The sequence below is a fragment of the Heloderma suspectum genome, chromosome 5, assembly GCF_057233095.1.
Source record: "Heloderma suspectum isolate Gila_16-S chromosome 5, 16-S_ref, whole genome shotgun sequence".
Classification (NCBI taxonomy): domain Eukaryota; kingdom Metazoa; phylum Chordata; class Lepidosauria; order Squamata; family Helodermatidae; genus Heloderma; species Heloderma suspectum.
This window is the reverse complement of record NC_139462.1, coordinates 162,538,178-162,557,716: the sequence shown is the minus strand read 5'-3', so window position 1 is coordinate 162,557,716 and position 19,539 is coordinate 162,538,178. Positions and strand designations below refer to the sequence as shown.

The window sequence follows — 19,539 nt, the reverse complement described above, 5'->3', positions numbered from 1 at the left end:
TAGCACTTGCCTAAACTTAAAGTATGTTGCTACCTGCATTAACTGGCTATTCCTTATTATGGTGAACCTTAGCATTATTGCCAAATACACTAGGTGATGCTTTCTAAAAGCTTTAGTATATCTACTGTAGTTGCTATAAAACTTGACCCTGTATGCAGGTGGAACCACCAGCTGTGAATGGTAAAACAGACGCATTGGCTGTAAAATTTCCAGTGGCATTTTTTCCATCTAAAGAGTATTAGAAAAATGTAATACATACAAAGGGAAGAGGTAAGTCTCAAAAGAAAGAGACTTTTACCTGTCTTGGATTATTTTATGTTTTGTCGGTTCAAGCAGAACATGTTCCCCGTGATGTGGTCAAAAAATGTTGGACATAAATCTGCCAAAGTCAAGTACTTTAATGTCTCATTTATTTTTATGGGAGACTTAAACATGTCTTTAACCTTGCACTCATTGAAATTAATGGGTCTCAAAAGTGCTGGAGTTGTGCCATTTTGTTTTGTGTGTGTGCCTCTTGTGTATATCCACTCAATGTCTTAATGCTAGCAGAGCCCGCTATTTATTTATGTAAAAATGTTGGGTTCGACACAGTGATATTGAGTTTTATTGCTCTAATGCCTTGTCTCAAGGATCTAAATCCTGATTTGATGTGACACAGTGGTTTTGGTTCATTGGCTTGCTGGTAGTTTCCAGCTTAGAGCAGTTCCTGTTGCCAAGCTCCAGATTATCGTATTTTCCTGTTCTTGTTTTGGAAAAGTTCCTTCAGGTTTCCATGGGAATCAGTGGTATTCTGGCACACAAAGATGACAGTTACCAGATGTTTCAGGTCGAAGGCAGCAGTCCATATTTGCACTTACCTAGGAGTATGCCCTATTGAGCTCAGTGGGACTTCTGAGCAAGCATGCTTACTAAAAGGCTATGATTAGAAGATTATTTTCTATCACTGAAAACATACACAAAAATAATAGATGAACCCAATTCAGGGTGTTGGTTCCTTTAAGGACCTAAATGGCTTATGACCCAAATACTTGAAAGGAGCACCACTCCCTTTACCAACTTGCCTGGGTCTTAATATTGTCAGGGGAGGCTCTTGTCCATGTACCCTTGCTAGGGGAAGTTTGCTGTGACGAGGGGAAGAGCCTTCTCTGTGGTGGTGCCCTGGCTTTGGAATTCTGTCCTTGAGTTCAACTGGTGCCAACATTGCTAGCATTTCAGTGCCAGGTCAAGTGTTGTTTATTTTCCCAGGCACATTAAAGCTAGTCTGTTCGGCTCTTTTTAGCTTCTCTTGTTTGTTTTGTTATGTATTTTGGCTTTTAGCATGATTGGCTTTATTCATGCCTTGTATACCACCTCTAGATTACAGTTGGTCTAAAAACATAAATAAATAAATTCCTCTTTCCTAATCTAATTCTTATTTCAGTAACCTCCTTATTCAGGATGTGTTAGTTGCCATCCAGAATGAAGACAGACTTCTTGTGTTGTAACATAGACAGTAGCTACATTATATTTGTTAATACAGTTATAATTATAAACATAATTCAGTATGTTTTTTGTTGCTTGTTGAACTGGAAATTGATGGAAAATGCATTTTCTCCCTACCAAAAAGCAACAAAGCATTTTTTCCCATCAGGCATGCATGGACTCTTAATACTAAATTTAAGAAGTTTGGAATAGAGAAGATGTGCTCTCTATGCCCATAATACTATGAATGGACAGTTCTAAGAGCTGGTGATACCATTTCCCCTCTAATTTATTGAATTAAGTGTATACAAGTATTCCTTAACACATCACCTTGTATCAGTTGTTATTATGCACTCTTGTTCCATTAATGGAAAATATTTTGACTGGATTCTTATTTCCCGAAGAAGCTGTTTCAGAGCTGGTGTGCGCTACTATGTGAGAGGTAAGACAAATGCCCAATACCAATATGAAAGGGTTCAACTGTTTGCATCTTGTTAACAAGTCTGTTGAGCTGATTCCAAATTACATACTAAGGTAATGCCTTTGTTAAGCCACTCGGGTAGAAAAATACTCTGCAAGCTTTCAAGATCTCCAGATCTCTTCATCCACTGTTGTTTCTTTCTGCCACATACTGATACAGATTTTGCTTAGGAAAATTCCTGTCATACTTGTAATGTCTGTGAAGTTTGCCATTTAATCTAAAGCAGCTTGGATATGAATATTGCCACTTCAGATTCATGTTGCTTTAGGCTAAATGGCAAACTTTGTGTGTTGCTATGGAAATATTTTTAATTAGATCTAAATAAAACTTGTAATGATTATCCTTTGTGGAGTAGTGGCTTGGATTTGAATGTGGGAAGGTTAAATATCTACTCAAATCATGCATGGCCTTGTGCAAGTCATTATATCTCAGCCTTTCCTAATTTACAGGGCTGTTTTTGAGGCTAAAAAGTCATTCTGCATTTTTTTGGAGGAGGGGTGGAAGGCAGAATACAAATATAATAAAAATGATTATCCCTAATTTTTAAGTTGCTATTTTAGGGAGAAGAGAGGTGACTGACCTTCTCTGCCTTCCCAATAACAGATGCAATCCAAATGTACCTGGTGACCTTTTATTTTTCTTTGAACAAATCCCCACACTTCTGCTACCACTGCTATTGCACAAATATTTTGAAATTTCTCTGCCTTTCATAAGTGATGTGCCATACAGGGGGCTGGGATTTAGGGAAAGGGTATATGAGAAACAAATGTTCAAAGCAACACTGAATGCAGGGAACTTGTGTTATGGTCCTCTGGATTATGGCCATCATCTTGAAGTGCATGGATTTGTGGAGAAGGATCTTCCATCACTACTGTTTTAACTGTGCAACTCTTAAAGAGAACTCCTGCATCTTATGGTAGAAATAGGCTGGCTGTGCTTTGTTCCAAGAACTGTCAAAGGCAACATAAATCTCCTGCCTCTGCAGGACACAGCATCCCATTAGCATTTTAGGCAGTTCCAGGATGTATTTTGTTTTGGGGGGTGGGGTGCTTTCATCTTACATAATGGAAGCACTCACCAAAATGACATATTAGGATCTGAAGTAATAAGTAAGGCTTTTGCTGTAAGTAGTTAGCTATAATTTTGAATTTCTTACACTTAAAGGTATCGATTCTGAAGGACATGCAGCTAATTTCGTAGAAACGGAGCAAATTGTACATTACAATGGGAGCAAAGCTTCTTTTGTCCAGGTACATTTTTTTCTATTTTACTGGGTAGCATGACTAGTCTTTCACACGGAAGTTAATCTTTGCCCCATCCCTCTTAATGCTGCTCTATGCCAAGATAAAAGGCAGAAGCTAGCTGGGAGGTTTTTCTGATAAGATAATGTTATATGCTTCACTATTCTATTCCCTGTTTTCCAGACACGTGGATCAATTCCGTTTTTCTGGTCACAGAGACCAAACCTCAAATATAAACCACAACCACAGATCAGCAAAACAGTAAACCATGTATGTTTTATATATATTTTTCATATCTTTCTGCAGGAGGGCTTTAATGTAAAATCCATATGCATATGGATATAGCCTTGTAATGGTTGCTACTATTCTGGGGAGTGTGGTTCTCCTTAAGGTGTTCCTGAACTAAACATATATTGTTGTTGAAAGCTAGCGAAGGTTTGGTGTTAGTGCAGTAGCATTTTCAACCAACATTAAACAATACAAGAGAGATTTCAGCCCCTTGACCTTGAAATAAGAGATTTAAGAGATATTAACACTTTTAACATGCTGTCTTATTCCCAGTCTATCTCTTGTTAGAGCTGGCTCTGTAGATACACATTGATTAAAAATGCATTGCATACCATCTTTCACTAAATACTAAGACAGTGTTGAGTCTAGATTCTTTCTCTTCTTGTGAAGAACAACCTTCACTTTCCCTGAACCCCTCCAGATTAAAGGATCAGGTCTGCTCTGTAGTGCAGGGATGAGATGGCTGACATTGCCTGGCACATTGGAGTGAGGAAAGCCTTTTGGCTGGGAACACCTGATCTTGCGAGACCTCGATACATGCCATTTGGGGAAGATTGCCAAGACAGTGAGCCCAGTATTTGGGCAGGCCGTTTTTGACAACTTCATGGGCACAAGTACAGCAATTTCAGTACCATAGGGAAAGGCTGTAGCTCAGTGATAGAGCTCCTGCTTGGCATGCAGAAGGTCCCAGGTTCGATCCCTGGCATCTCCAGGTGGGGCTGGAAAAAGTCCTGCCTGAAACCCTGGAGAGCTGCTGCCAGTCAGTGTCAGCAATACTAAGCTAGATAAAGGCCTGACTCAGTGTAAGGCAGCTTCCTGTGTACCATAGCTCATGCACAAACCACATACTGGTTTGCTAAACGTTTTCATTTGTAAGACAAATGCTGCTTTGCTGCCTATCTATTTTAAGCAGTGTCATCTATTTCCAGTGAAAAGTACACACTAGTAGTGTCTTAAATTGCCCTTAGAACTAAGGAATTCAAAATCAAAGGCCCCTCCCTCTCCCAAGTCTGCCTGACTCAAGGCAAATCAGAGCAGGTGAACCAGTAGGATCAAGAGAGGCAGGATAAACACAGTGAGAGCTTGGGGTGGGGACTTCAAGTGCTGGCAGGCTGAAAAGGTTGATGAACCCTTTGGCTAGTTTCAGATAATCACTGGAATGAATTAACTTTCTCCACTGCTTAGTCCTGGCATCTGCCATAGGCATGAAAATGTTGCACAGTTTCTTTTAACTACAGACAGTTACAAATGCATTTTAATGTTTCCTGCTATGTTCCCTCAATACTGAACAAGTCCTTCCTTTTAAGGATTCTCCATAATGTGCAGCTTTGGCAAATACTTCAAATAAATGTATCTACCATATTCTTTTTCAGATGGATGGCTTCCAAAGACACTTTGATTCTCAGATTATCAGCTATGGAAAACAAATGATTGTTAATCTGGTAAATTCTTAAATTCTTCATCCAGGTTCAAAGAAACGTGATGAAATGTTGTTGCGGCTATATGGAACATTTTTGTTTTCCCTTTACAGGTTAACCAGAAGGGCTCAGAGAAGCCTCTTGAACAAACATTTTCAAAAATGGTAAACAGCTTGGGAAATGGAATGGTCAGGTACATGGCAACTGAAAAATACTTGCATTGCTGTTCAAGTTGTTTAAAAGACTTAGAGTGCAATCCTGTGCATGTTTAGAGAGCAAGTCCAGCATGGCTGGCTGGGGCATGCTGGGAATTGTAAGGCTTTATTTCTGTCTAAACATCCATAGGATTGTACCCTTAATAGAATATCTGCATACAAAGGCTGAACAGTCAGGTTCTGTGTGGACACGATAATACTATAAAACCAGGGTTGCAGAAATTTTAATCTGGATGTTAAATTAGTCTGGGTGTTAAATAAGTCTGCTTGCTTTGCAGATATGCACCATAAACAAAATAAGAGCTGGGGCAAAATTTGTGCCAGAAAGTAGATATCCTTCTCCTCCCTGTGGCAAATAAGTGCTGTGACTCTTGTGTCCTGTTAATGAAATGAACCTATGCAATTTCTAAGTGTGCTCATATGAAGTAAACCATCAAGCCTCCAGGGTAGGAAAGGGAGGTGTGAAGTAGAATTATTGTTACAAGTGCCCATGGTGGTGGGAGATGTGAGGAAATAGATGCCTGACCCTGGGATGGAGGAGAAACCCTTAAAGCAACTAAATATAAAGGTGATCTTGTTGCATGGTAGGGGTGGATTGAAGACTAAGGTTACAGGAGTACGGTCATGTGGCTTTTGATTTGGGAACTCTTTAGAAACAGGAAACTAAAAGTTGGAAAATTGCAGATCTTCTAACATTGAAGTCTTGGTACATGGAGCTTTGGCAAATAGCCATGAAGAGATGACATACCAACTTGAAATTAGCTAAGACAAAGTCAAATATCTGATTTTTATGAACTATGGCATGATTTTATTTAATCTACAAATCAGGTTTCTATACAGCAATATTTGTCAAAGCCTTTCCTTGGATTATGGAAAAGAGAGTAAATATAATTTGTTACTGTGAAGAACCATAAAGAAAAACTCCAAGCAGCCATTGGATTCCCCCTATTTTTTTGTCTGTAAGATAAAGGATGTTAAATGTACTACCCTCTGTCAGTAACTAGACTTAAATATGATGCATTCCTGTTTCTCTTTTTTGGAAAATTAATTAAAAAATTAATAGAATAAAAAATGGAATGAGAAACTAAGGGTTATAGACCTGTCACTGGAGAATAGTGCAGACAGAATGTTAAGTAATGTGAAGTTTAGTTCTGCAGAAACAGTGCACTGCACATGAAGCTGGTGAAGTTTAACCCAAGTTTACACTTCTAAGGTAGGCAATGCACACTAGGAAATGTGCTTTTTGAAAACTCAGTAATGTTTCCTCCCCATGAGTCTTTGTCCCCTTTCCGTTCCTGCTAGTGTATCCCTTTTCCTGCCCCACAGGCAAAGAGGGCAGCTCTATTGACAGATATAGTTCTCAAGGCATTTTGAGGAAATGGTTCACCAAGGGAAAACTTTTTTATGTTGCTTAGTAGAAACTGCTTCAGACACTTGTTTTTCTTGCTGCAGCACACCTAAGCAACATTTCTCCCTATACCCCCGCCCCCTGGTTCAAGTACTAGTGAACTCACAAATGCTTTCTCTGCCCAGATATGTAGCATTTGATTTCCATAAAGAATGCAGTCATATGAGATGGGATCGGCTCCAGATTTTATTGGATCAACTAGCTGAACAGCAAGATGAATTTGGGTAATATATACAACTGCGGTGTATGGGCATTTCGTTGTGGTTAGTAGAAGTTACATAATGATTAGATTGTGCACCGCAGATGCTGGAAGTAAACTGCTGCTTTATGCTAAAATAAAATTGCATTGCTCTAGCAATTTTTAAGTACAGTGATCTGAAAAGGCAGCAATCTGAGCTGTAACCCAAAACCATTTATTTGAAGTTTTGTATGGAAATCACTGGAGTTCTGTTCCATTTGAATTTGTCTAGGACTCCAGTCCAAAGATCTTGTGTGGCTTCTCTTTCAGTTTCTGTGCAACAGTGTAAAGATCCCAGCATGATGGCAACATGCCACTTTGCTGTGCTTTTATAATTTTTGTGTCAACTGCATTTGGAGGTGTGTGTTTAAATTCATAAGCAGAAGACTAAGCAGTTGTAGTTGCTTATGAAGCTAGCAAAGTTCATACCCATATTTTAATTTCCTGAGAATAGTTGAATTCCCAAACCCAAATTGCATTCCTGTTTTAATAAGTTAAAATATATCTTACAAATAGGAAGCACCTTGGTTTTATTGGATATGCTAGTTTTAAAGGGAACACTTTATCTTAAAATGCTGCTCTTCGAATTGAGTTAAGGCTGCAGCTTCAAAAGCAGTTAGATAAGATCCTCTCCATAGCTACAAGTAGTAGGATGTTCTTTCAGTTCCATTGGCAGGCAAAAGGATGAAGGATTTGCTGAAGTTTTCTAATAAAAATAGTTATCATGAGGACAACGTAAACCCGAGCAATACATTTATAGTTTGTGTGAATAGTTGCACGTGCTCTGTATAAAAGCATCATTGTAAGAAGTGGTTCTTAAAGCAAGCGTCCTTGTAAAGCAGGAGAGCCAAAGGGATGAATGAGAAGAACTGATCTTCAAAGAAGCAGTGTTAAATTGATCTTTCTTCCTTTCGAAATACTCTTGTACCTGGAATGTCTCAAAACAGAGCAAAAGTGAGTCCCGAATAACTTCTTTCCTGCTGGATTGCACCCAGAGACATTCTAGCCAGGTGTTATAGCATCACCTTTGGCTACCCCACCACACTCTTGATTTGTGTCTTGTCTCTAAAATGTGCCCATTGGGAAGTTTTACTTTGATCAGTAGACCTCCATGTCCTAGCACAATGAGCTTTGGTATCTCTCCTTGCTATATGACATGAGGGCTGCTTTCAAGAAACACAAATCCAGAATCTCCTTGGAATCATAACTTCTATCCTGGCAATTTCAGACATCTGGTATTAAATATATTAAAATATTTCTGACAGGTGCTTGAAGTAAGAAAGATAAGAGTAGGGCTTAAATGGTTAGAAGGCTGCAGCCTTAGTTATGTAACCAAAAGCTGTTTCTTCCATATTTAACTGTCAGTAATGCTTTGAAGCCTGTGTGGATACTAGAAAGTTAAGGGGATTGTTTGGGGTAATATTGTAATTGATATAACTATCGTAGACATTTCCCTACATCAGTGCCATAGCTATGTTAGTCTGCAACAAATAATACATCCAAGCAATCTTCTGCAAACTCTTATACAAGCTCCATTATGTATTTTAGCTACTTCCTAGTTGATTCTGATGGGAAGGTGGTGATGCAACAAGAAGGAACATTCCGCAGTAACTGTATGGACTGCCTGGACCGAACGAATGTGATTCAGAGCCTTTTAGCACGCCGCTCTCTCCAAGCACAGCTGCAGGTTGAGATTTCCTCCTAGCCTTTCTGTGTCCCTTTAAAAAGAGCAACCTGTGTGTAAAGGCAAATCGCTGTTATTTTAGAAATTTTAATACTGTTACTTTTTTTCATTTCTATACCCACCCAATAGGTGACGCTCTCTGGGCAGTTACCAAAAATAATACTAATAATCACCTAGTATATTATATGTATAGTTCTTGAAAGGAATATAATTGAAATATGAGAACATGCTTTTTCAGATGCATTAAAATGTTCAAATCTACATGTAATTAAAATGCTAGCAGAATTCTGATGCAATTGTAAATACTGGTTTCTTTCATCATTATAGAGATTAGGTGTTTTGCATGTTGGCCAGAGACTTGAAGAACAAGCAGAATTTGAGAAACTGTATAAAAATGGTAGGTTTCTTTTTTAATAAGTAGATCTTATCCTATGTGCTACTTACTTGCTGCATTTAAAAAAAAATGTTCTCTGTCCATAGCATGGGCCGATAACGCAAATGCTTGTGCCAAACAATATGCCGGAACGGGTGCCTTAAAGACAGACTACACAAGGCAAGTTTGAGCCAGTCTTTCTTGAAAGAAAATGTACTAATGTAACTTCAGTAAAAGCATCTACCTATTGTTTAGACACTGATCTGGTGACCAGACTTGCTGTGGACATACAACACTTCAGTGTTTTAAATATACCAATGAATATAATTATTTACAGTGTATTCCTATGCGTGTCTACCCAGAAGTAAGTTCCGTTGTGTTGAATGGGACTAACTCCCAGTAAGTATGCATAGGACTGCAGCCTTTAAAATGTATATGGTAATTAACCATCACTAATAGAAGCATAATAAAAGTATACAACAAATAAGCTTTGAAGCCAGCAAATCAACCCAAATATGCCATGTAATAAATTTTCTAACATTATCAGTCAGTCAGTCAGTGGTTCCACTTCATATTATAGACTTTAAATATGAATGGTTGTAATTTATTTTCCAGATTCTTATTTCTATTCTTGTTCAAACGTTAAATGAAGATCTCACCTTTGTCAGATCAAGAAAGTACTGCCTCTCTAGGCGACTGCAGCACAGTTCAATTCCTGCATCAATGCATTTTTTCTGTACAAACTTGATAGAAACTGTTAGGTCAAATTCTGAATGAACAAGGACAAAGTATTGCTATACAGCCAGTGCCAGAATCTAGGTTATTTGTGTAGATCTATGGAAAGGAGGAACTCTCTGAAGGGTTTCAGTTTTGAAATCAGGAGGCATTGCTGTGGAGCCCTTGTGGTGATAGCAGGGAGGAGAAAAATTGGGTTAAGCTGGAAAAGGAGCTTTGGTCATAACAGACCAAGAGGACTCAAAGCCCATCCTTTCAGTCATTGGGGTGAAGACCAATGATTATCCCTCTACCCTGCGCCCCAGTGCAAATGTTAGACCAATTTTTCAACTACTTATTCTACAAAATGATGAAATGGATGACAGATGCAAAGAGCCTCACTGTAGATCAGTTGCTGGTACCCTTGAGTATTTGACATTGGGGTTAAATTTCTGATTTCCCTTTTGAATATGTCTGTTTTTTGTAATACTGAAGTCTTGTTTTAAAAAAATTCAGAACTGGAAAGAGAACTCAATGGGGCCTTCTAATGGATGGTTGGAACTCACTAATTCGTTACTACAAAAACAACTTTTCTGATGGGTTCAGACAGGTAAGAACTTCCCAGTGTTTACTGCTTCAATTTGCTTCATCAGTGTGCTGTATGTTGAACTGAAAGGAAAGTAGTCACTGTACCCAGGGCTTATGGGGTATGTTGGACAAGCCAGGGAAGTTGGAGATTTCCAGTGTGTGCTGATGGGTAGGGGGAGATGGGTATCAGTGGAAGTGTAGTGAGGGCTAGGCTCAGGAGAGATCATAGAATCATACAATAGTAGGGTTGGAAGGGGCCTACAAGACCATCGAGTCCAACCCCCTGCTCAATGCAGGAATCCAAGTCAGAGCATCCCTGATAGATGGCTGTCCAGCCTCGTCTTGAACGCCTCCAGTGTGGGAGAGCCCACCTCCTCACTAGGTAATTGGTTCCATTGTCGTATTGCTCTAACAGTCAGGACGTTTTTCCTGATGTTCAGCTGGAATCTGGCTTCCTGTAACTTGAGCCCATGATTCCGTGTCCTGCACTCTGGGATGATCGAGAAGAGATCCTGGCCTTCCTCTCTGTGACAACCTTTCAAGTACTTGAAGAGCGCTATCATATCTCCCCTCAGTCTTCTTTTCTCAAGGCTAAACAGGCCCAGTTCTTTCAGTCTCTCTTCATAGGGCTTTGTTTCCAGTCCCCTGATAATCTCTGTTGCCCTCCCCTGAATCCTCTCCAGTTTGTCTGCATCCTTCTTAAAGTGTGGTGCCCAGAACTGGACACAGTACTCCAGATGAGGCCTAAGCAGTGCTGAGTAGAGGGGAACTAGTACTTCCTGGGATTTGGAAGCTATGCTTTGATCAGCATTCCCTGCACCTCCTCATCCAAGTCATTCATAAAAATGTTGAAGAGCACTGGGCCCAGGACTGAGCCCTGCGGTACCCCGCTCGTTACCTCTCCCCAGTTTGAGAAGAACCCATTGATAAGCACTCTTTGAGTCCGATTCTGTAGCCAACTGTGGATCCACCTGGTAGTTGTATCATCTAGTCCACTTTGAGCTAGTTTGCTTATCAGGATATCATGGGGGCACTTTGTCGAAAGCTTTGCTGAAGTCGAGGTATATTATATATTATATCCACAGCATTCCCACAGTCCACAAGGGAAGTTACCTGATCAAAAAATGAGATCAGATTCATCTGGCAGGATTTGTTCTTGACAAATCCATGTTGGCTTCGAGTAATCACTGCATTGTTTTCAAGGTGCTTCCAGATGGATTGCTTTATCATCTGCTCCAGAATTTTCCCCCGGATTGATGTCAGACTGACTGGTCTGTAGTTCCCAGGTTCCTCCTTTTTACCCTTTTTGAAGATAGGGACAACATTCGCCCTCCTCCAGTCATCTGGCACTTCACCCGTCCTCCATGATTTCTCAAAGAGAATAGACAGCGGTTCTGAGAGTTCTTCTGCCAGTTCCTTTATTACTCTAGGGTGCAGTTCATCTGGCCCTGGAGATTTGAACTCATGGAAAGTAATTAGGTGTTCCTTGACCATATGCCTATTGACCTCAAGCTGCAATCCTGCCCCTTCAGCCTGTACTTTGCCTTTGCCAGGGGGGTCATAGACCCTCTTTTGGGAGAAGACTGAGCCAAAGTAGGAATTGAGCACTTCTGCCTTTTCTTTGTCATCTGCTATCATTTTGCCATCCGTATTTAATAGCTGAACCACCATTTCTTTCCTCTTTCTTTTACTTTGCACATAGCTGAAGAAAGCCTTTTTGTTGCTTTTAGCATCCCTGGCTAACCTCAGCTCATTCTCAGGTTTAGCCTTCCTGACGCCATCCCTGCAGTTCTGTGCTACTTGCCTGTACTCTTCCTTGGCCTTCTCTCCACTTCCTATATGTGTCCTTTTTTGTTTTCAGGTCATCTCTTAGCTTTTTGTGAAGCCACATTGGCTTCTTCTGTTGTCTTCCACCTTTTCTTCTTGTTGGAATTGTTTGCAATTGTGCCTTGAGAATTTCCTTTTTTAAAAACTCCCGCCCATCTTGGACTCCTTTTCTCATTAGTGTCGCTTGGCATGGGACCTTACTGATAATTGTTCTGAGTTTATTAAAATCAGCTTTCCTAAAATCCAGGGTACGGGTTTGGCTACACTCGGCTTTTGCTTCCTTTAGAACCATGAACTCAAGTATAACATGGTCGCTTTCCCCCAGAGTTCCTGTAATTGCTACTTTACCCACTAAGTCATCTTTGTTAATTAGGGTCAAGTCAAGGATAGCTGATCCTCTAGCTCCTACCTCTACTTTCTCTAGGAGGAGATTCCAAGAAGTAGGTCTTGGAGGAGGAGGAGGGACACAATAGAGGAGGGGGATGTGTGGCTTGAGAAGCCAGCAAATTGGATGGTGGTCCAGGCATAGGGAGAAGCATAGTGAAAGCAGAGGATAAAGGGGTTTGTACTGTCTGGGCTAATGGTAGAACACAGAGAAGGTGAACATGGGAAAGGTGAAGAAGTCAAAGTGGGCAGAGGTTTTTTGCTTTGCCATATTTGATCCTGCTTTTTCCTCTGTGGAGCTGTGGGTTCAGTGGAAGGGTATCACCTCATTGTGGAGGTAGGTTAGGCTGAGAAATATTGAATGAGTGGGGATTTGAGCCAGGGTTTCTCCCTTCCAAACCCCCCACTCTAGCCACTACACCAGGGGTGGAGGGTGGATTGTTCCCTGCTAGGCCCTCCATGGGACCAATGATGTCAGCTAGTGTGGCTATGCCCACTGATGTTACTGCCCCCACTCAGACATTTTATCCTTTCCCTATGTCGAAATAAGCCTCTGTCAGCATGGAGAAAGGGGCTTGCACCGCACTGAGAAGAGCTCTTCCTGATGCTGGCTGAGTCCCTGGCTTCATGCGGTGCCCAGCATCCCCGTGCACTGCGCAGAGCGACTCAGCCAGGGGTGGGAAGAGCAGCTGCCAGCCAGTTCTTCCACTGCCTGCTTCCCTGCTGTTATCTCCAGTCTGGGAGGCTAAGCCTCGTCCCCTGGAGGAGCCCGTGACCCTGCGGGGGGTGGGGGTGACTGCAGCTGCACTACACCACTCTGGCTCCAAGTGACTAGGAGCAGCGTTCAAGGAGAGAGATGGTGTAAACTATTGTAGGGGGCCAGAAGTTGTCTTTCCAGAGGCAGCTTGCAACGGGAAGGACAACTACCAGAAAAGGTTACAATTTTCCAGATTAAAATGTCCAGGGTGCAGGCAAGCGTTGTAACGAGAGAGGCTGGATTTTGGAGATGCTGAAGGATTCTTTCTTTAGAATTAAGCTCCATGCTGTTCTATAAACTATTTAACTCTGGATTGTTTTGCAGGATGCTATAGATTTATTTCTTGGAAACTATTCAGTGGATGAAGTAGATTCTCTCAGTCCTCTTCATGTACAGAAAGACTGGAAATTTTTGGCCGTAAGGAATTTGTAATCTTTTTTGTGCTATTTTGAGAATTTTAAAAAACTTCACTGAATTATGCTGAAATTAATAAAGTCTTGGGATGACATTATCAGAATTTAAAGCCCTGATTGGCTTTTGATTAAAAGTAAAGTTTTTTTCAGGATTTAAATATTGGGTTTTAAGAAAGGGAAGATGTTTTGTATCAGTTAGATTTGTATCTCACCCTTCTTACAAGGAGTTCAGGGTGGTATGTTTTGAGCTTAAGACTGTCCTGGGAGATCTGTAACTTGCTTCAAGCTACCATGAGGACCATTCAGGTGATCAAATCCTGGCTTAATTATCCAGGATATGCATAAACATCATCTACCTGCACAAGCCCCTTTGCTCCTTGCTTTGCTTGAGTAAACAAGCCAGGAGGCAGCAGTTGACCATAGCTTCCCATTATGTCCAAACTCAGAACAAATGTCAACTAACATTTCCTGGTTCAGATGCCACGGAAGCTATGGTGAATTGCGGCTTCCTGTCTTATACCCTCGCTCACACAAAGGGGGAGCAAAGGGGCTGTGTGCAGGTGCACAAAGCTCATGCGTATCTGGGTCTATTAAGCTAGGATATGATGTTCCAAATGTGGTCTGTCATTCCATAGCTGAGCAGGGATTTGTACCTGTATTTCAAGCACCTAAGCCCACCACTCCAGCTGCTACATGGCACCGCAAATAAGACTAACTGCTTGATCCTGTGCGTTGCAGTTGAGGAGAATAGGTTTGTGTGCTAAGGCCTGGCACAAGTCCCTTCTCCACTTTACCTTGGTGCTGCTCCCTATACTGTACCTGCAGCAGGAACCATCTGTGCTGCTGCATCAGCACTCCAAAGAAGTGATGACAGTGCCATGCAAGGGACTGTACTGGCAGGTGAGTGGAAAGTCGGGCTACTGATGGCTCCCTGCTTTGCACCTATTAGACTGCCCTTTATCACTTGTGCAACTTTAAAAAAACTAATGTGCAAATATAACAAACAAAAGAGGGGGAAAATATACATTAATATAAGCAGTCTATAGGGGCAAAGCAGGGGGCCACCAGTAGCCAAATGACAGCTGTGCAGCATTCTGATGGTAGCAGTGCAGCAAGTTTCAGGTGTTACTTTAATAAAGGTGGACTTAATGTCTAGGTGTACCTCAACTTCCTTCTCACAACATGCTATTTTAGCTATTAGATTTTTATTATAGTTCTTCTGTGATAGAACACAAGGTAGGGTACCTCCGCAGTCTCCCATCCAGACACTGATCAGGCCCAGATCCGCTTGGCTTTAGCAGATGGCTGTAGACTATAGCCTGGAATCCTCAGATACATGCTGTCATTGAATTTAACCGTTCCTGACTTGAATGCTCTTGGCTATGCTATTTTGATAATAACTTGAGTGTCAGAAAGGAAGAAGGAACCATGGGCCATTGGGGGATGATTATAAGCTAGGAAGACCAAGAGAGGCGTGGGGAAAGGACTTGAGGTTTGCGATAAACAAAACTCTGCCAGTGGCACCACTGTAAGTCCCACACAGCCATCCACTGGGTTTAAGTGAATGCCTTCTATGTCCTTCCAAGTCAACCAACTGACTTTTCATATTTATTCTCTATTATCAAAAGGCAATGAAGAAATCTTAATATGAAAGTAACGACAGATGTTATGTTTGGCCCATGAATTACTTTAAAAAACAGGGACACTGCTTTTAACTCCAGTTTCTTGTTTGTTTGCTTTTATTTATTACATGCATATCCTGCCCTTCATCACAACATGATCCCAGGGCAGGTTATAATACGCAATGACACATGATCCCAGGGCAGATTACAATCACACAATCACCGTGGGTTAAACAAGCATGGTGGCTTGTTTAAGCTGCGGAGCTGGCTGGGCACCACTTGCTTAATCACCTGCCTGGGTGCAGTGTGCTGTGTTGTCCGAACCTGGGCGGCATAGCATTGTTGTACAAAAATGCTATACAGTAAGCATAATTATGACACATAATTATAATAAAGAATGAATGTACATTCCAGAACTTTAGATGTGCTTGCTAGTTTTTGCTTCAGCATGCTAGGAGTCCTGTCATACTTCAAAGGTTAACTAATGTATTGTGGCATAATAGCCCACAGAGTTTTATGCCAGAATAAATTTATGAGTCTTTAACATGCCATGGAATTCTTTGTATGTTAAGCATTTTTTAAAAAACTGGTATGTTGAGAATTACTGCTTTACGTTTTACCGGTCAAATTGGGACATTAAAGTCACCCACGTGCTACTTGCCTGCCCTACATCATAGCCTTTACTTCACATTTAACTGAATGCTGAAACAGGTATTATGTATTGCCTTTTAATTCTGTGTGTTTTTCTTTCTTTCTCAGTTGCCTATTATTATGGTGGTTGCTTTCTCAATGTGCATTATCTGTTTGCTTATGGCTGGTAAGTGATCACTCAGCCTGTGTGTAAAATTCGCACCATATTATACATTACTACTTATCATGGCTTATTGAAAGTTAATGAGAGGTTTTTTATAGTTGCTCCTTCTGGAGCTTTGTGTCTTCAAGGCCAGCGTGTGGGTGGGAGATCAAAGTGCATTAGTAAGTGAGGTGAGAAATGTAGCAGATGGCCTGTTGTGGAGGACCAGAAGGAGCTGGGTTACTGGCTGGCTGTGGACTCAAGGGAATCCTTGAACAAGCATAGAATAGTCTCATTGAACCATAGAGCTGGAAGGTAAACTAAGTTGGTCCTCTGCCCTTAGGCAAAATATCCCACATGCCAACTGCCTACAGTTTAACACACATCGTAAATGTAGAGCAGGAGCAAACAAAGCATATCACAGCAGAAGCACCTGTAGGAAAGGCATAGCATCAGTAGCCAGGCATTCCAGATTGTTCAAGTGTTAGGAGCTGGATTTTAACTATTGCAGAGCTGATACTAACACCAGCACTGGCATTTATTAGTAAAAGATATTAAGAGCGCAATCCTATGCATATTCAGATAGAAAGAAGTCCTGCAACTCTCAGAATTCTCCGGCTGGCACTGCTGGGAGTTGTAGGACTTTTTTCTCTCTAAACATGCATAGGATTGTGCCATTAATCACTAATCATAGCTAATAACTTTTCAGATATTCTCAGTACAGTGTCCCAGACTGAAATTGTGACCGCTCGTTTTTGTTTGCTAAAGAATATCACCACTAAAAAGGGGAGGGGGGGTAGAAGAGGAATTCCAGCGCAGAAGCATCTCTAGGTATGATTTGATATCTAGTTTGATTTACTCTCTTGATCTGGCTTATTGGCCACCAAACACCATCCCCTTAAATAAACACATTTTCTTCCCGTTAATTTACTTATTTGGTGGAATCTGCTCTTCCTATTTTGACTCTGGTCTTACAGTCCCCTTTTTTCAGGAAAGAGCAGATTCTTGATGATGCAGCTTGTTTCTACTAAGAGCCATTTCTAATGTTAGTTGCTCCTCCATGTGCAGCCTCTTGTAACCAGTGATACTTCGCTTCAGGGAGAGCTGTCCGCTCATCAGTGCACACTAATTTTAAGGCATTCAGCAGGACAGTGTAAATGTATTTATTAGCTTAAGGTTTAGGGCAGATAACCATTAAACACACGTCATAAAATAAAGTGCAGACAACTGGTCCATACATGAGAATATCTTCCTGCCAGGATGATGATTCCAGTACTGCCAGTAATGTCAACACGATATAGGAAAAAAGAAAAACCCTACTTTATTTATCTGAAATAATACTTCAGAATTAGACCTAGCAGACGTCTGTTTCTTTCTTTTGCTGCTTGTATAATTCTGAAATATTTATTATATGTAACTGAAAGCACTTTATTGTGTTCCGCAGGTGACACATGGACAGAAACATTGGCCTACGTGGTGTTCTGGGGAAGTGCAAGCTTTGGAACTCTTGCTATCATCCTTTACAATGGCAAAGATTTTGTAGATGCACCCAGGCTAGTCCAGAAGGAGAAGATGGACTGAATTTGTGTGTGTGGAAAGCGGCTTGGTAGGGATGGCTCCTCAAGCCACACCTGGAGTCTCTACTGACCTGCTTTCCACACCAGCTCGTGGTCTTTTATAGCTTTCATCGTTGCAGGCTGAAAAAGTGGATCCAGCTTATTACTTGGTAGAAGGAATTCACTGTTTTGGTTCTATAGTCACAATGATTTTAGGAGTATTGCATTTGCTGGAGAGCTTGCACAAATAATCTTAGGGAGATTAAGAGACAAAAATGAAATAACACTGTGCATCTATAGAGTGTTAACTGGAATTCAGGTTTGCCAAGCTTTACAGCTCAGCAGCATAGTATTGTAAAGACTTTGAGATAGCTCAGCTTTTTAAAGGAGATGCTGTTCTTCTGATGTATTAAGAGATCTAGCCGCTGCCGGATTATACTAAGGTAGGTCTAAGCTACATTATCTGATACTACTAAAAGCCTTGCTTGTTAACAATAACCAATATTACTGCTGAACTAAACTTGTAGTTGAGTGCCCTTGTAGGCAAGAGAAAAGTTAATGTTTGCAAGTCCAGGGTTGTATGTTTTTGTCCCCCCACGCCATGCATATGTATTTGCATTTTTCTAAATGGAGAAAGTGAGTGATTTTTCCCCTCCCCCATCAAAAGGCAAGTCTCTCCTGCTAGTTTTGGGACAACAGTGATGCAATATTCTCTTAAATCATTGTTGAGAGGATGAGGTGTACAACTGAATTTGTTTGGAACACGTCTTGTGCTGCTTTAATGACTACAGTCCTTAAACTTAGATGACAAATTTCAGTGTGATTCAATTTTTTGTCTTTTTAACAATGTAAATGGAATCAAAGAATGTAAAACTGCTTATTTGAATCCTCTTATGCTAAAGGTCCAAAGTATTTGTTTCTTTCTCAAGAGTCTCAGATGTAGAAGGTATTTCTTAATTTGGCAAACCAGCTGCTACTTACGCTGCCTTGGTTTTAGTAGGGATAATCTGTGGAAGAGAGAATACACATTTGATGCATTTTCTTGGGCTAATTTCCATGTTTGCACTTGGGATCAGCATCAGCTTGCTTTTCGTGCATGCCGTAATTATATTTCTTTATAAATTGTAACTATCTCTGAAAATGAGTAAGCTATAAGAATAGCCTTGTGCTGGTTATCAATAAATGTGTGTCTCAACTTTAGTGCTTCCAGGCTTTATAGTAAAACTAGATCTAAATCAAGGACCAATTTTAAAATACTTCGTCATCCATTTTCTAATTACTTGCATTCAGACCCAGACTTGAATCGGTTTCAGGTGCTGTGCATTATTATATTTCCTGTAATTATAGCTGTATATTCAAGACTGAAATTATGAATATAAATATTAGAAAAACATGTAGATAGCCAGCATTAATACAGTTTCCCTCCAAGCTAAAATACAACTCACTGCTGCAGTGTTTTCATTGTATGACAACTGAACATACTGTACAATCTTTGCAAATAGCAACTGTTCATCTTAATGTTTGAGGACCTCTTTGGATTTGTTTAAACATTATCCTCTCACAGTCACCTGTAATATATGCAGTTCCTGTTTGCTTTTTAGTTGATGCAGTGGAAAGAAAGGTCAGTGGAGTTTGAAAACTAAAATCCAAGTTGTCCACTCAAATGTGTGGAAAATATAGGCAGGCGGTTGCATTTAATGTATGATTTCATTGTCAGATGGTGTGTCTTTTTTTAATGACTCCTACTTGATCCTAATAGTGTATTTCCCATTTAAAAACTGGTTGCAACAAACTTGGGCTGCTAGCATTGCTAGAACACAGCTAAATTTCTATAGGCTTGAAGGTTGGAAGGATGTCTGTATTCCAGTGCTTTGCAAAGAGGTTGCATTTCTAAGTCTACCTACAATGTACTCAAATGATAATAAAACTTCCATCTTTTCTAAGTACTGACTTCTGTGTCTGAATTTTCAATAGTAAAGGCGAAGTGTGCATTGGGACCTGCTGATCTCCAAATATATATTGTGATTGAATACAAAACTAAAAATTCACAGCGACAGACTATGTTCATTTAGAGGTGG

At 40.5% G+C, this 19,539-nt stretch overlaps 1 protein-coding gene across 2 annotated transcripts in view; it reads left to right on the top strand.

Moving 5' to 3' along the window:
• SACM1L (SAC1 like phosphatidylinositide phosphatase) overlaps window positions 1-19,410 on the top strand; it is a 35,242-nt gene extending 15,832 nt beyond the window's left edge. For both annotated transcript variants that reach the window (XM_084858128.1, XM_084858127.1), the window contains 13 exons: window positions 1,802-1,903; window positions 3,107-3,192; window positions 3,367-3,453; window positions 4,845-4,913; window positions 5,003-5,082; window positions 6,638-6,736; window positions 8,299-8,437; window positions 8,762-8,831; window positions 8,915-8,987; window positions 10,038-10,131; window positions 13,402-13,494; window positions 15,872-15,929; window positions 17,350-19,410. In XM_084858128.1, the coding sequence (XP_084714254.1) occupies window positions 1,802-1,903; window positions 3,107-3,192; window positions 3,367-3,453; window positions 4,845-4,913; window positions 5,003-5,082; window positions 6,638-6,736; window positions 8,299-8,437; window positions 8,762-8,831; window positions 8,915-8,987; window positions 10,038-10,131; window positions 13,402-13,494; window positions 15,872-15,929; window positions 17,350-17,486 (1,187 nt within the window). In that variant the 3' untranslated portion in view covers window positions 17,487-19,410. The remainder of the gene's footprint in view (window positions 1-1,801; window positions 1,904-3,106; window positions 3,193-3,366; window positions 3,454-4,844; window positions 4,914-5,002; window positions 5,083-6,637; window positions 6,737-8,298; window positions 8,438-8,761; window positions 8,832-8,914; window positions 8,988-10,037; window positions 10,132-13,401; window positions 13,495-15,871; window positions 15,930-17,349) is intronic.
• Window positions 19,411-19,539: the final 129 nt, after the last annotated feature.